General features: G+C 41.4%; 1 protein-coding gene across 1 annotated transcript in view; it reads right to left on the bottom strand.

Annotated features, from left to right (window-relative positions):
• Positions 1–12668: 12668 nt before the first annotated feature.
• The window catches only part of CHST9 (carbohydrate sulfotransferase 9), an 85145-nt gene continuing 80907 nt past the window's right edge, over positions 12669–16906 (bottom strand). The window contains exon 4 of the mRNA XM_054285288.1: positions 12669–13925. Coding sequence (XP_054141263.1) covers positions 12828–13925 — 1098 coding nt within the window. The 3' untranslated portion in view covers positions 12669–12827. The remainder of the gene's footprint in view (positions 13926–16906) is intronic.

Here is a 16906-nt window from a genome sequence, read left to right as displayed (position 1 = left end):
AAATCCCCTTCCCCTCACCAATTTATGTTTTATAAGTTTGGGTTAAGCTTTGTCTACTAAAAGGATCGTACATAAAACACCACTCACTGAAATGTGATCTTTGCACATTTCTGAAGTTTTAATTTTCCTGCGGTGTAATCTTGTTACTTAGGTCATTCATTTTGTCACGCCTTGGTATCAGTCTGGTCCAGGTTTGGCTGCAGGGCTATGTTCTCCTGACATTTAGAGCAAGAATTCCCTGGGAAATCAGTCAAGAGATTTGACATTGCTGCTGGCCAGGCTCCAATAGGTTTAGTTTTACTCTCCTTCTCTATTTATTGTGGAATCTGTCTGTCCACAAGCTGCACATTGAGTTCTGTGCTAGAGAAGGAGAACTGAAAGGGACAAAATGGCCATTCATTTGGGGGATTCATTCAGGCTTTTCAGAAAGGATTTACAAGAAGCTGTGCACTTAAATGACTGCTGAGCTTCCTTAGCCCTGCACTATTACCTCCCTCACAAGACAATTTGGATTGAATGCTTTTTCTTTGCCCTCTCCCCCACCTCAGTTGGCTTCAATTACTGTTGGAAAAGCAAAATTAAGAACTAGGTAGCACGGGAGCCACCTGGAGGTTTTTCACCTTTAGAAATAGTTTAATTTGAACATGGCATGGACAGATCCTTTGCTTGGAGGAAAAAAAATCAAAACCAACCCAAGCAACAAAACAAAAAACAACAACAACAACAAAAAAATCTTTTTCTCTCCTCTTGCCACAAATTGCTGCAATGTCAGTTGTGAAAAGCTGCATCAGTGGCACAGCCTGTCAGGATTTGATGAACTGGAGAGAAGGTGCAGGGAAGCTGCCCTGGGCACTCATGGGGGCACAGGAAAGTTAGGGGAATGGCCCCAGATCAACTGGAAATAGAGAAGTAAGGTCTCTTGTGGAGGGGACAGTGACATGTAGCAGCAGCACACAGCAAGATGCAGTCAGCTCTGAATGTGCCAGGAGGGAAAACCATCATGCTGCTGGTCTGTGTGCTGGGGCTGTGTAGCCTTAACCAGTGGGACCAAAGAGATTTATCTAACTTTGCTGGGTGAGACACTGAAATTCAGTTAAGCAGTCCCAGATTTTATCAGCCTCAGAAAATGCAATACTCTGTAAACACCACTGTTATACACTCTGTAACATCCAGCCATGCCTTCCTGACCAGTCTGTGTTGCTGTCCCTTACAGTCCTTCTGCTCTTTCTAAGCTCCTCAGCTGGAAATGCTCAGCTTCTTCCCTCACCACCGCTTCAGGTTCCTACAGAAATGAAGCTCAGCCAAAGAATTTGGAGTTCAAGACTAGATAGTAACTTAACATGTTCTGTTTAACTTTGTATATTGTAGACCATTTCACTTTACCTCAAGACACAATTCATGAGTTCAGTAACTTATATTTGGTTAAACAGATTTTGAAAAAGCATCCTTGCTTAGATTTGAAAACTCATGGGAAAGAAAATCCACCCCTTCCCATGGTAGCTTACTCCCAAGACTAATAATTTTCATCACCAAAAATGGTCTTTGTCTCTAAACTGAATTTGTATGAATTCATCTGCCATATGCTGCTTCTTATTATGCTGTTATCTGCCAGATTAAAAAGCCTCTTATACTTCTACTGTCTCCCCATGAGGATACTTATATAATGTGAGCAATTCAACTCTTCATCATCCTTTTGATAAGCTTAGCAGCCTGAGCTCTCAGTCTCTCCCTCTAAAAGAAAATCAGTAACTTTAGTTTTTTTCAGGTCTTGTTTGTGCCTTCGCCACTTTTCCAACATGCTTTTTAAAATGCATATTTAATATTGGTCTCCCAGAAGGCACATTCTGAAGTGAAGGCATTTCTTTTAACACACCTGGGAATTGAATTAGTCATTCTTGCCACAGTATTGCATTGAGGGAGCCTTCTTTCTTGCTCTTCCACAGTAACTCCTGAGACCTTCAGGGGATGTAGCCCTCCTTCTGTAGATAAGCCTTGTTTCACTCTGAGGCATGCAATTCTGCAGACATTCTGTCTGACAGGCATCACACTAGAGCAAGCCCAGTCTGCTGTGTTTGACCATCCTTTTCTCAATCTAGTGATTTAAGTAATTTTCAAACTGGCAGTGATTCTATATTTACTTCCAGACTTACCTGCTGAGGAAAACCCTAAAGCACACGAGGCCTCACAGTGATCCCTTCAGATCCCCCAGCATGATCAGTGCATTAAGTACTTTCAGAGATCTCTCAGCCAGGTCTGAACCCATTTGCTGTTCTGTGGCTAATGAACAGGGGCAATGCTTGAAGCAAATATAACTCAGTGCAGCAGCAAAGGCTCTAGAAACACTGAAACACACTGCTCTGTTCAGCTGCCTCTGTCAACCATTATGAGATTTAAAGATTAAATTGTGTGGTTGTTCATTTTTTTTCTTTTTCTTGGGCAAGGCTGAGCCTCAGTAGTGTATATTTGACATGTGGCCAAGTGCTAGGAATTTGTTCTTTGTCCAAGGTTTTTTTTTTCTTTTTTTTTGGTATACAATAGGATGAAAATATGTATAATACATACATAGCTTCATATTCATAGGATTTATATATGAATAGAAGTCTATGCCATGGAAATCTATGCCATGAATGGGCTTATGCAGCATATTCCAAGAAAGACAATTTTGCTTCAGATCATTCAGGTTATCTTTGTAGATTACTACAGTAACTGTTGTCTTAATACTAGGTATTTTACAAGGGTTATCTTCCCTCTCAACACTAATACCTCCTAAAAGCTAAAACCTCAGGGCACAGATGTGAAGATGTTGATCCTTTTCCCGTGCATTGGTGCATCTTTCATTGAACTAACCAAAAAAGGAAGGTCTGACTATGAATATTTACAAGTCCTTTTGTCCATAAGCTTCTAAAGAAAACCTGATAGCATGTTTTTCTCAAAATCCTTTATAGAACGGTAACTTTTTTTCTGACAGATTTTTGTGTTTACATCTTGGAAAAACCCCAACACATCAAGCTAGTGATACAGGTGCTGCATTTTTACTGGACTAGGAGAAAGGTTTCAAACTCAGAAATGACAATTGGAGCTATTCAATCCCTTAACTAAAATTAACACAAAAATACATTTATTGCAGAAGACTTTGGGGATAAAAGTATTTTTTACTTATTAGCAGACTTAATATAGAATAACTAGTCTGATACCATTCTTCATGACTTACCTCTTTAAACTCATCAGTCATCTCTTTTCTTGCATTCACGTTTTAGATAGATAGCTTTGCTGAAAGTTGGTGTTTGAAGTGGATTTCATGAGTTTTATGGAGAAAACTATTTTTGTGTAGACAGATATTGTACTGGATTAGTGTCTATGAAGGAGACAAGGCTGGTGGGGACTCCAAAGCAGGGGGTTGGAACTAGAAGATCTCCAAGGCCCTTTTCCAACCCAAACCATTCTGTGATTCTAGGACACCTCTCCAGGTCAAAATAGTCTGAACCCTGTTAAAAATAGATGTAACTTTCTAAGAATGCACGCAGAGAAGGGGGATTTCTGAGGAGTTTATGGTTTAACGTAGCCCATTTTGTAAAAGCTTAACATGTCCAATTCGTGTGTGATTTTCAGTGTCGCCCTGCACACTTGACTGCCACGAGCACATTTGTGTCAGCCACAGCACGGCAGAACCAACACAGCGGTGAAAGGGATTCTTTTCAGCTACACGCCTCGCTGGCACCGTGATCCCCCTGCTCCCACTGCAGCCTGGCTGCTTCTTGGGCTGTGGGAGGGCATGGAAAACCACCCAGCCTGGCCTCAGTGTGGCAGAGTGGAATCTGCAGAATGGTCTCTTCAAAAGTTAGTTTTGACTTCCAAACTAAACCTATTTAGTACAAAAGGCATGGGGGGGGGGGGGGGGGGGGGGCACTTCCATGCAGCGCCACAATGCAATTTTTGCTGTGCAATCCCTTCCCTTCCCTTCCCTTCCCTTCCCTTCCCTTCCCTTCCCTTCCCTTCCCTTCCCTTCCCTTCCCTTCCCTTCCCTTCCCTTCCCTCCCCTCCCCTCCCCTCCCCTCCCCTCCCCTCCCCTTCCCTCCCCTCCCCTCCCCTTTTAGTCCAGTTTGATTTATTTAGTTATTTAGTTTTTTAATTACTTTTAGTTTTACTCAAGTGACGATGCCAAAGCAGAACAAAAATCAAGTCTTGGAGGGGAAAATGATCACCTGAGTTACAGGCAAGTGTAATTTATCGCCAAAAATGGAGATTTTTAAGCCACAAAGAGAAAACAATGTGAATGTAAAACAGTAGAGATCATAGTGTAGCCCAAGAAGTTGGAAAAATGTGTGAGAGATTTCTATCATGATCTTGAGCAAGATATTTTTAGACAGTAGTCTGCCCTGATTAAGTAATGAATAAATAAAAGACAAATCTTTCCCCACTGTTTCTTTGTGTAGAAGATACTGAAAGTCCTAGACTATTTCAGAAGTTTGGGCACACCATTGATTCACTTGGGTTTTGTTATGAGGCCAAAAAGGGAAAAGGAAAAAAAAAAAAGCCTGTGAAACCCTATAACTGTCCAGTCTCAGTGGTTTTGTTACTGTGCCAAAATAAGGGGTCAAGGCATAATAGCACTAGAAAAGCGCACTTGCTGTAGATTTTACATAACAAGTTCTCAGCTTCTCTCATTCAGCCTGGGCCTGTTTCTGCAACCAAGGTAGCACAGAGAGCAGATTTTAGCTACAAATGTGTCAATGGGTAGAGCTTGTTTTCCTTTGCTAAATTTAAGAAATGCCTTGGTGCTTGAGGGCCAAGGGTGGCATAGAAAGTAAAATTGAAAATTCTAGAAATAATCTCTGAAAATGTACCAAAATACTCCCTCTTTTTCTCCATGTCTTGTTTAGAAAGGTATGGGTATGGCAAAGTAGCTTCTGCTGCTTCCAATTATAATTATGTTTAAGGGTATATTTTTATACTAAAAGTGTGATAAGCATGGCTTCCTAAGATCTGTGTTCTTCAGGAATATCCACTTAGGAATATCCCTTATTCTGCTTTTCAGAGGTGGCCTTTGCCACTCTCAGGGATGTGCCTGGCAGCAGCAATGGCTCAGCCCACCTAAAAAGTTTTGCCTGCTAACTTGCAGGTTGAGTAGCCTAACATATATCAGCTTAAGCTGAAAATTTCAATCTTAGCATCACTTTTAAATAAAGCAAGGCAGCAAATGAATTGTGGGCCAGATTCTGCTTGGTAAGAGTGTTTCCACTAGGGGAGTTTCTGTACTCAGGGGCAGTGCATTGTCTTGGCCCCCACTGTAGCCACTAGGCTGGAGACAGACAAAACGATACAGGGAGAAACAGGAGCCTTGTTGGCAGCAAGTCTGAGACAGAAAAAAATTTTATCTAACTTTGGTTCAGTGTTTGTGTTTTCTCTGCTCTTCAGGAGGACCTGCAGGGATCACGAGGATTTTGAGAAACATCATCCTCCCTTGGAGCTGAGCTTTTGCTCTGCTGCAGCCTGAGAGTGCTTTGATCAGAGATACAATGGCAAAGCTGCAATTTATTATTGTTCATTGTCACCTCCAGCCACAATTAACATTTCCCCTTCTCATTAGAGGTTTTTCCTCTGTCCCTTTTCTGTTTCGCTTTTTTTTTTTTTTTTCCTCTTTTTTAAGAGAATAGCAGAAGTCATAGCAAAGGTGACAGCTTGTGTCTATGGCTTGGAGTGCATTATGGGGATAACATTTCAACTTCCTTGAAAGCAGGCCTTTCTGTAAACCCCTGCCTCCTTCCCAAAACCTTCCTGGTGTCCCGCCAGGAAATCTCCCAAAACCCACATCTGTACCCATGACAAGAAACAGGCTCAGCTGGCAAACTGCAGCCCCACAGACCTGGCAGCATCCTGCCCCAAACAAGCTAAAGAAGCAAAAAGAAAGACTGCGCAAGAGGCAAACTGGCAGTCCCTGCAAGTAGTTTAGGTCTGTTTGGAATAACATTGTGGTTCTGCGACATGCTAACAGAATGTTTATGTGCATGTGTTTTCATGCACTTTTAAGGTGTTTAAAGTCAAATGCAGGACTTTAACTATGTAGCTCCCACAACCATTGTTGCACAACCTTTGTCTAGGGGTCATAAGACTGACATACAAATACTGTGTGTACATCCATTTATAAAACATGTGAATGCATTTATATTGTGTTTATGCAGGCTTGTAGGGAGGGAACTATGTAGTTGAACTCAGCTTTCTGAACACACTGAGAAGCACGCTTTTTTCTCAGATGAACAGTAACTTATCATTCTTAGAACTTGAAAATCTGTCTCTGTGTGTGTCTGCTTTTGTCAAAAATGAGATAATTTAATATGCAGGTCCTACTCTGCAGACATCCAGTTTTTACATGCAAGTAACTACCCTGAGAAAATTAAGCCTTTAGCGTTTAATATCCTACTGACATGTATTTACAATCCACTGAGTATTGATTTACCTCTCTGTATGCTGAAATGCCCTGATAAACCTGCTTTGCTCCTACACCTTATATCTCAGAATGCTGTTTCTTGAATGCAAATTACACGGGTTACTCAAAATTTACAAATCTTGGGAGATGAGCAGTACTGTGAGCTTTTGTGGAAAATGTGTTTTCTGCAAGGAATTTGAGAGGAAAAAGCCCAAACCCTGAGACAGAAGGAATTTCTGCATGACAAAGTCAAGACAGACACATGTGCACAGATGGTGCTGACAGTACCACACTCTCAGGCAGGCTCATTAGTGCAGCCTCAGTGCCATGATAACATAGATGGGCTGGACTGGAGGTGGCTCACACTTGTCAGCTGAGAGCAACCCGGCAATTGGTCTCACCCATTTGTGCTGACATAATTCGAGAGGGAGGGAAATTCTCTGTGAGTACACAGAGGAAAGGAAGCAACAATTACACATGTTAAAAAAAAAAAATGATGGTCATGGCCTTGAGATTTTCCCTTTCCTTTTGTAAGGAGTCTTTTCCCCTCTCTCACAGTTGTTAATCACATCATTTTTTGAAGACAAAAGGAAGAAAGCAACATAGTCTGTCTCAATGGCATCCCCATATTACTTGCAGCCTCCACAGGGTCACAGAAACAGTGCCTGTGTTAGTATGAGGTAAATCCTGAGATGTTCTAGCATGCCAGGTAAACTGGAGCCTGCCACAAGGGGTGGCAGGACCTCAGAAAGGGCTGGGGGAACATGGCCCTGGGTACTGGGTAATGCAGCTCTGGTGTGTAGGACAAGGCAGGGGTTTGCATACCTGGATGGGATCCACTGCTTCTGCAGAACCCTCTCGTTGAGCATCACTTCATTTACAGCTACAGCAGTAAAAGAAATATGGCAGTACTTATTTACACCAAAATAAAACAGCTTCTCTTTCATCTGAGCTCTGAATAAATTGAGACAGCAAGATTCTCACTCTGTCTGCTCTCCCAAAGGAGCCAGAGGGACACTTCCCCCTGGTCAGACATCCTGGCACTGGTTTTATGCTGAGGCAGTGCCTGGGTAGGCTTGACAGATGCACAGTGTTTTGAGACAGAGCTTGCATTCTTAAGGCTGCCAATTGCCCAGAACAGAGCTGAATAATGTGTTTCTCGGCTGGAGCAAAGCTGGGAAGTCCCCAGCTTCCTCCAAGCCCTTGGAAGTAAAGCATAAGGAAATGAAATGAACATCCTAGAGTTAAATTCCTTACTAATACCTAATTTCTAACCACTGCTCTTTAGCCACACACTTTAATGATTTTAGGAGAAGACACATGGTATAATTTGCTTCCATTTACAGGACCACTTTACCAGTGGGGACATCAACACAGATAACATTTCATGTTTGTCCAACAAGTGCATGAAATTACAGAACCTGGATGAAGATGCAGATCTCTTAAGTCCAGGTCTGTCACTCCAGCCACAAGCAGAGCTACATCTAACATTGAAGAGACATGTGGAACTCACTTCAATTAGCTGCATTGCCAAAAGCACAGCTGTTTTCCCATAAAGCATGAAACTTCTATGATAACCAAACAATCTAAGACATTTTCATTAAGCTAAATAATATGACTGTTTCCTGAATCCACCCATTTGTACACATTTCCAAAGGAAAAACAATCCCAGGTATCTGGGGATATAAGCAGATGTTTTTTGCTAAATCAGAGAGTTCCACCTCCCAACAGTGGATGTGCTTGCCCTGCCCTGTGAACTGTACATTAATTGGTTGATACAGGACAGGTGCATCCATATTTTTAATGAAATATAATGATTTATGGTCAGATTTCAGACTTTATGTTCCAAGACCAAATTAATATAGTTTTGAAGGCATCACAGGAGTTATAAAGTTGATAAACTGGTATTAGCATTACAGTTGAAAAGACTTTTCTGATGTATTGTTAGCCTTAAGGCACATACAACGAAGGTGTTTATATGTAACCCACATATACAATACAATGCTCTAGAAAAATATTTTCCTCTCAGACTTTTGCAAAGTGTCACATTGCAATTTTCAGTTAAATTTAAACTACATTTAAAATTAAAGCAGTGATCTCCAATGACACATCACCAAGATAGCACAGCCTGAGGCAGGAGTAGCTCCAATAAATTTGGCCTTTTGGGGGAGTTCCACCAGAGGAAATTTCCAGGAGTATGTGCTGTGTTTGATTGCACTGTGGCTGCACACCTCTGACTTCAGCAAGCAACAGTCTTGCAGCAGTTTTGGAAGAGATGGGCACAATGGCTATGTCTGAGCTGTGCCAGCCAAATCCTACCTGGAAAAACGAAGCTGCCTTATGTTGGTGCGTATATCAGAATTTGGGAATGCACACCTATGAAGTTTAATTCTTTAAAATTTGTTTATTCTTTAAAAATTTTGTTATTAAAATTTTTGATTTTATTAATACTGATTCATTTTAGAAGCAAAGCAGATGTAGAACATTAGGTTCCAAAACCCAGATTTTAATTTCAGGAGGGATGCATGACTGTGTGCTGTTTGGAAGAGACACATGAGCCAAGGGAGCACTCTCCTGCCACGCCAGCCCTCCCACAGGCTCCCTGTAATGCCTTTACAGCACATTTGACTTGCTCTGACAACTGACCTGCATTAGGGAAGTGCTTAGAGATCTTCAAATGAGGAAATGTTCATAACTAAAAAGCATTTACTGTAATGAAGCCCCTTCAAAGAGGCTCTGCATGCCACAGCTGATCTCTAGTGTAGACATAATCTCACTGAATGTTGTGGAGTGTATTTTCATTCTTCTTCTGCTTACATTATATATAATTTTCTGAGTAAAACAAACATCTGTGCGCAGTTGTGGAGATGAGATTTTATGCTAGTTATGGTGGATGACCTTCAGTTTTTGTTTTTGCCCAGGATTCATTCAAAATATAAACAAAGTTACAATGCAGCCTCCCACTTTGACCTTTTAAATTTTACTTTTAAAAATAGAGGTTATCTTTTATGCTGCAAATTATGCCTTTATCTCTTATAATCCCATAAGTCAGATATCACAGTCCCACTTCAATTATGCTAAACTCTTATGTTAATTTTAAATCATGTAACTTAATTCCTGGCAAAGCAGGCTGGTGATTTTCAAAATGTGGTTAATGAAGCAAAGTACAATCTAGATTCTGCTACTGAGATCATCTGAATCCCTTAGGTCGCTGAACATGACTGTGGAGAGGCTCTTCTTTACAAAAGTCTCGGTTAGATTTTCAAAAAATGAATTTTTAAGTGCAGTTAGGGGCTATGAAATTTGAAGTTGAACGTACAAAGAAGTTAAATTACTTTCACTAGAGCCATAGAACAACAGTGCAGCTAAAACAATTACACTTCTGTGCACACACATGCTTTAAAGACCTTAACTGGTATCCTCCCCTGTTAAATCACAAATGCAAATCATATCAGATTTTCAAGACAATAGTCTGGGGAAGTGATGTCCATGTCCATGGATGTATGCAAATCAATGTCATTTTCCCTATCATTTGCACAAACCAAATATTTGCTGATAATTTCTTTCAGCCCCCTCCTTTACTCAAACAATAGCTTTATCTAAGACCCACTAGTAGAAGAAATCTTATGAGAATGTGTAGCTTTTCAATGCAATTAAGCTGCCCCCTCAAATCTCTGATCTGATAGGCAGAAAGTTTGCCACTAAAATGAACTCAGTATGAAGCTCAAGTACTTCAGAGACTTTGTCATTTACTAATATTAATTTATTTCTTTGAATTAAAGTATTCATACCAAACTCATCTATAAATTGGCCTTCATTCTTTATTAGCATGTTGCACTTTTTTTCCTCATGTGCTTTTTTGAAAATACTAGTACCATTAGTGTGACTTTTTTTTGTGTGTAAATTATCAGTTAATGAACACACATCCACAACAGACAAGACAAAGTAAATATATAGACACCTAAAGGTTGGTGGACATTTATTTTTTATTTAAATTTACTATATTCATTGGTTTTCCTGAAAGGCAAGAGAGATTCACTCAGGATTTGAGGTTGAATCCAATACTTACAAGAGCAGAGAATCTAGAGGTCAAACCAAGGTCAAATCCAAGGCAGTTTTCACATGACTTAGAAGGTTAAACAAAATCAAAACTTTCAGGAGGTCTTCTTTAATTGTCTTGGATGGGGTGGAGCTCAGAGGAAAACCAGGAGGGATTTCTGACAGGGAGGGTGGGAGTTGAACACCATCCTGTGTTAAAAGGGGGAGATTTTTGTTCACCTGAGGAGAAGCATGTGAGGGGGAAGTTCAATTGCCAGATATCCTCTCCCAAACACTTCTGGGTGTTAACACCTGTGGGTCCACCCATGCACAGCTCACACAAGCAACAATGTGTGTGTTCACCTGTCCAAGGCATCCTTGCAACTTCTCACTGGTGCTCAGCAAATGCATCTCCCCACACCTCGTGCTGATGGATGGCTTTTTGCTTCTCCTCTTTGCTTCATGTTCCCTTGGTTTAAGCTATGGGTGCTGCTAGCCACAGACAGCACAACCCCTGGCTTGGGCTGCCCAGTGTGCTTTTACCTTTTCCCCTTGGAATGGCTTGTCCTGCCACAAGGAGAGATGTGCAGAGCCTGTTTGATTACACTCTGACACCATGGAGAAAATGGAGGTGGCTTTTTCCCTCTTCTGAGGAGAAAACTGAGGGAGAATCAAGCAGTGAGGGTACCTAGGAAATGATCTGGCCTTTCAATTAGGAACCACAATTACTCCTGTGGAAGGACTGAATCTGTACATCATACTTTGCCTGAGATGAAGGAAAAGACAACAATAACAGCAGTAGCTGTGACCAGTGGTTGGGAACAGAGAAAAAGGATATTTTATTTGCAGTACTTTCCCATCAGGCTGTTTCCTTACTCTACAAATTGCTATATCAAGGCACTGGAGCAAGATGCACCAAACCATTTCAGAAAGAAAGGCATAGGGGACAACTTTATTTTGGAAGGGCATAGAAATTTTTCCCTATCCATTTTAGAGATTTGGTCTACTGATGGACTTGGTAGTGTTAGGTTAATTGTTGGACTCGACGATCCTAGAGGCCTTTTTCAATGGTTCCATGATCCTATGACTTTCCAGAGGTTTCTCCTCCTCCTGGGACACCCTGGCCCACTCACTGGGCAAGACAGGTTGCAGGAACAACTGCATGTTTTGGTCAGGCAGCACTTGTGGGAGGAGAGGGAAGAGAAGGGTAGAAGGTATCTTTTCCTTTTCAAACCAGGACTGTGGGATTCTGGACACATCTTCCTCTAGGACAAATCACCAATACACATTTCACCACATAAAACTGCACCACACACCCCATTGCTTGGGCTTGGTGACCACTGGCAAGGCAGGACAGTAAAACACAGGTGACTCCAGGGAGCTCTGGGGGCAGAGCCAGTTTGTAGGTTTGGGAGGCAATGGGCACACACACCTTTTCTGTAAGAGATTGCTGGAGCTGGGCTGATAACCAGACCCCAGCAGACTGAGAATGGTCACAGTAGTTGCATTGAAGTTGCTTCTCTGTACAGATCTCAGAATATCCCAGAGCTGCCAGGCTGAAACTTAGTCCATTTCACCAAAATTGAAGACTACCAGGAATATTGGGACCACAGTATGCCGGTGTCACATGTAATGATGCATCCACTGTGCATTAAAACCTTAATTTTGTTGAATGCAGCAGCTCTCTGAAAGGAGGGTCATATTTGTCAACTACAGTGCATCAACCAAAATGAGGCAGTGGACTGGTCCTTCATAGATTTACCCATATCTACTCTGCGCATCAACTGAACTGCTGCGCTATTTTTAGTTTGATGCATTTGTATTCAAGAGCGTCCTTCAATAAAAAAGGTCTAAAATTGGCTACAGTCTAATGGTAATCAAAAAAAACCCAAGACTTGCAACTGAGAACACTGTAAACATTTTAGAAAATTAGCCAATGATTCTTTATTAATAAGTGACAGAAAGTAAAAATACAATAAAAAGTTTTTTCAAAACCCATTTCTAAAGCAAACATACCAAAAAAAGAATCATGCCACTCTGAATTTTTTTTCTTAAACCATTAAAAGAACATTAGGTAAGCTAATGCAACAGCTGTCTGAGCTACTGCTTCCATAGAATAATCCATAATGGTAAAAACAGCTTTTTCAGGCATTTTAGTGCAATTTATGCTGTTTACAGGTCTTTTTTCCTTTGAATTCTCCATAATTTAGTATCAAATGATATCACTCTAGCTTATAAAATATCCACTAATTCAAGACAACTCAACTTAGCAGTAACTTCATTTCCTTTCAGGGCTAATATCAAAGTAGTTGTTTTGAATCCCAACATGATAAGTATCTAGTAGAAGCCTGAAGCTATTCTAGTGCTATACAAGTGGTGATGTATAATTGAACATTAAGTAATCCAAGTAATAGAAGTCATAGGTCAGCTGTCTCTCCTCCTTAGACAACTCCTTTAAATATTGCCTCACTACTTCTGTACTTGTTCTCTCATCAGAGGAATGTCTATCTTTGAATTTAGGGAACTTCAGATTGGCTGGAGCACCTACTATCTGCAGAAAGTAATTGGCATCTTCTTCCAGGGTTTCAAACTTTCCTATAAAGTCATAGTTGATGAGGCAGGGATAGCAGAGCTTGCTGACTTGCTCCCAGTGAATGTCCATTCCTATTGGTCGGTGGGAGTCCAACAAATATTGGATAAACTCCTTGAACTTAACTCCCGATCCTGTTTTCAGTGCTTCTTCATCTGCATTCTGTCTATACTTTTTAATTATTGCCTTCCCAAATACCGGATGGTAATAGCTGTTTGGATGCTCAAACTTATCCCTGAAGGCAGATACCAGTCTTTCCATAGGATCACGTACAAATATGAACTTGGTGTACGTGTTCAAGCGTGTGTAGATCCCTTTTAGGTCATAACTGTCCAGTTTCCTCAGGTGCTTTCCATAGTGCACATCATCATGGGAGATGTTGTTTGCTGAAGCAGCGAGTCCACTGAGCACCATGAGGACCCTTTTCCAGTTGGAGCAGCCTGCTTTTGGCACTTCACAGTACAGAACCTTGTGCCTGTCCTCTACATAAATCCTTGACACTAAGTGCACCAGGTGAGTTTGCAGCTTCTTTCTGCTGTTGTATTTTCTACAAAAGTCCTGCAGGAAGGCCCTGCGCTTTTCCTGGGTGCTGTCTATGTCCTGCCACTCACCACCCTTGACAAATGTCTTGTTTAACGGGTGCAGAGCAGGAGGTAAATACACCCCTCTGAACCAGCTCAGAGGGGACTCACTCATCTTCTGCTGCTCACGGAGCCGGCTCCCCAAGGAGGCAGCCTCCACAGCGAAAGGGTCAGCTCTGCCCCGCCAGGGCCTGCTGCTTGAGACAGCCATCCCATGGTTACTGAGGCCCACAGGAGCACTTCTCCTCCACGCTGCTTTCCTTGGCATCCCCAGAGGCTGGAGCGTGAAGTCCTGCAAATGTGGAAAGGATCAGAGCTTAGAGCACAGTGACAGCCCAGCCCAGCCCACTCACGTTGCAGCAGCAGCAAGGATGGTGGGGTGTGCTCGTAACCAAGCCACATCTGGTTCTAAAAAGTCCCCTTTGAACTGCTTGATCAATGCACCTAATTTAGGAACAAGCTGGGCTAATTACTGAAATACATGCTTCTGAAGATTACCTTGTTAGCATACAGTAAGTCTTCCTACAAAAATAAATAGCTCAAGTCACACCTCTTAAGAAATCAAAAATGGTTCACACAGCAGGGCTGATAGTCCTGCTAGGGGTGGCCAGGCACTTTTCTCTGCTGAGCACATTTTCCCCTGTGCCAATACTGGCACTGGTGGAGTTGCATGGTCATTCTCTGGAGTGCACTGGCACAATCACTATAACAGGTGATGGATCTACTCCCACCACTGAGACTTGGAGCAGCCCTTGTCCCCCAGTGGTGGCAGGGGACAAAATCAGGTCCCCTAAACAGTTGACATCAGTTGGTTTGAGCAGGGTGTAGTGACAGAAAAAAATCATCCCTCCAAAATGGTCGTACTCCTACCTGCACACAGAGAGATGATGGAAATGAATTCACTGGGCTGAATGTACATGCAGGTGTCTGTGACACAGGTGCCTGCACCTGAGCTGCTTTCACAGCTGATAAGGAAAAATAGATGCCTTTGGAGCCTATTCCATCTGACTTATTTAAACATCAACATTAATGACACCAACTAACTAAACATTAACTAGTGACCCTGCAAAAAATGTTAAAGATGAGACTTTCCTCCTAAACATCTCTCTGTATGTCCCTAGCCACTGTGCAATCCAAAGACTGCAGGAACAGCAAAGCTTGCATCTGTGTTTTGATGTCAGATTCTTCAGGGTCTTGTATCATGCAAGTTGACCAAAGAATTTCTTACAATATGGGTATTTCTGTTTGCTTATTCCTGAGTGGATTCTCATGTGTCTGCTAAGCCTTGTAGATTTTTTTCCTCCTCTTAGTAGGCAAGCCTGCTGCATTGGGACACCTCTACAGCTGCTTATTTTCATTACACATCTGGAGAAGGAGGATGCTGGTCAACAGATTTTTAAACATCTTGTTGCAAGTAACAGAAAAGTGGTTGGATGGACAGACAAACAGAGACTACCTGACTGCTTCCATGAGCCTAACATTTTTGGAAAGGTACATAAAAAGGCTTTTCTGGAATAAACTGATTAAACATTTACTGGAAAGTTGATTTGTGGACTGGCAGATCACACATGTGGATTTGGGGGGATGATAAAGTTCATAGGCCAATTCAAATAAAGCTGTTAAAAATTCAGAGGAATAATGTAAGAAATTGTAATGAAGGGAACACAATTTGAATTCCAGTTTGAAAAAAAGCCTATGAAAAAACAAGCAGTTCCAAGAAAAGTTAGCATATGTTGCAGTGTAATAATTTCCCATAGCAAAAACAAACCCAGGGGATCAGGCTTTTCTGTACTGTTGCAAGCCACTGACAAGCAGGTCTTTATGCCACTGAACTGATTTTTGTATTGGTGAAAACAAAAGAAGTGACTTGTGCAGGACCTGTATGTCTGTGAGAGGGAAGGCATGCTGGTGTTTTTAGAGATGCAAAAGGATACTTGAATTCATTGGATTTGATGTGGTCCACTTTTCTAATATATATTTTTTAAAATGTATTCTGTCTAATATTTTATTCTTTAAAACAAATAAAATGTAGATGTCTAGAGATTTATCCCTTCTGCCCTAGGATGGAAATAATTCAGGAGCTAAGTCAGTGTGTAACAACAGAAAGCAGTGCTAGTAGTAAATCAGGGTATGACTGAGCCCAATGGGAGTTTCAGCATCACAGTGAATGGCAAAGTGCCATTCTTGCAACTGCAGAACCACAGACTTACAAATAATTTAAATGTTTTTACCTTAAAAGGGAAACCTGGAATTAAAAAGGTGAGATGAAAAATACGGGATACTCAGAAACCAACTGCACAATTCAAGGCTCAACAGAAGTAGGAATAAAAGTGTGTCAGTGCTAAAGTAACTAAAGGTTGTATGTTCATCAGTGGAACTCTGGCGATTTTGAAAATTTAGAAGACAGTCTCCAATGATACATGGCTGTACTGGTGTTCCCCAATGCAGAGAAAACTCAGAGAGGGCAGTACCTCATGACTTCCTATGGTATGTCACCTGAATTTAGCAGCTCATTTCTGTGCAAAGAAACTTAAACCATCTGAATTTCAAATCAAAGCCACTAAAATGAATCCTGTACTTCAGAGGAAAGTTCAGCCTTCTCAAGCCATCCTGTCACCCTGAACTAGTGGAAGATGTCCTAGTTCCACTAGAACAGGAGGGAAAAGGACAGACTGAAAGGGATGTGTGGTCCTGATTTTGTTCCATTTCAAAGAGTCTGCCTGGGATCCAGGACAAGCCTTGATGGTAACCCAAGATGGTACCAGAGGAGGGGATTGTATTTTAGTTGCAGAAACCATGAATGCAGCTGTAGGAATCATTACTAAAACATTTTTATGGGATAAAAAGCTTCAGAGAAGGATGGACAGAACTATTCAGAGAAATCTCAGTACCAATGTAAAGGAACAAATGCATAGTTGGAGGCAATTGTAAGGGGGGCTCATTCCTAGTGAGATGAGGCAAAAGGAGAAGGAATCACTTAGCAAAAAAGGCTCAAACAGAAAGCAAAATAAAAAAAATAATCCCCAAAAGAAAGCCAAAACCAAACCAAACCAAGACCCTCACAGGCCTCTCCCTCCCTCCCTAAGCCATAAAAAACCCCCTCACACAAAACCCCAAAACTCTAGGGCCAAAGCAATGATTCAATAAGATCTGAGGACCAAGAACTTATCTGATTCTGTAAAATATTATTAGTTGCTTTCTCTCTTCCCATTCTTTCCCAGACTTTACTTATCCCACTTATGTTGGCTAAAATATGTTTTTATGGTCTCCATG

The sequence above is a fragment of the Melozone crissalis genome, unplaced genomic scaffold (assembly GCF_028551555.1).
Source record: "Melozone crissalis strain CALT ecotype California unplaced genomic scaffold, PUWL_Pcris_2 ptg000042l_1, whole genome shotgun sequence".
NCBI classification, from domain to species: domain Eukaryota; kingdom Metazoa; phylum Chordata; class Aves; order Passeriformes; family Passerellidae; genus Melozone; species Melozone crissalis.
Note: the sequence above shows the minus strand (reverse complement) of the source record. Positions and strands in the feature narration are given on the sequence as shown.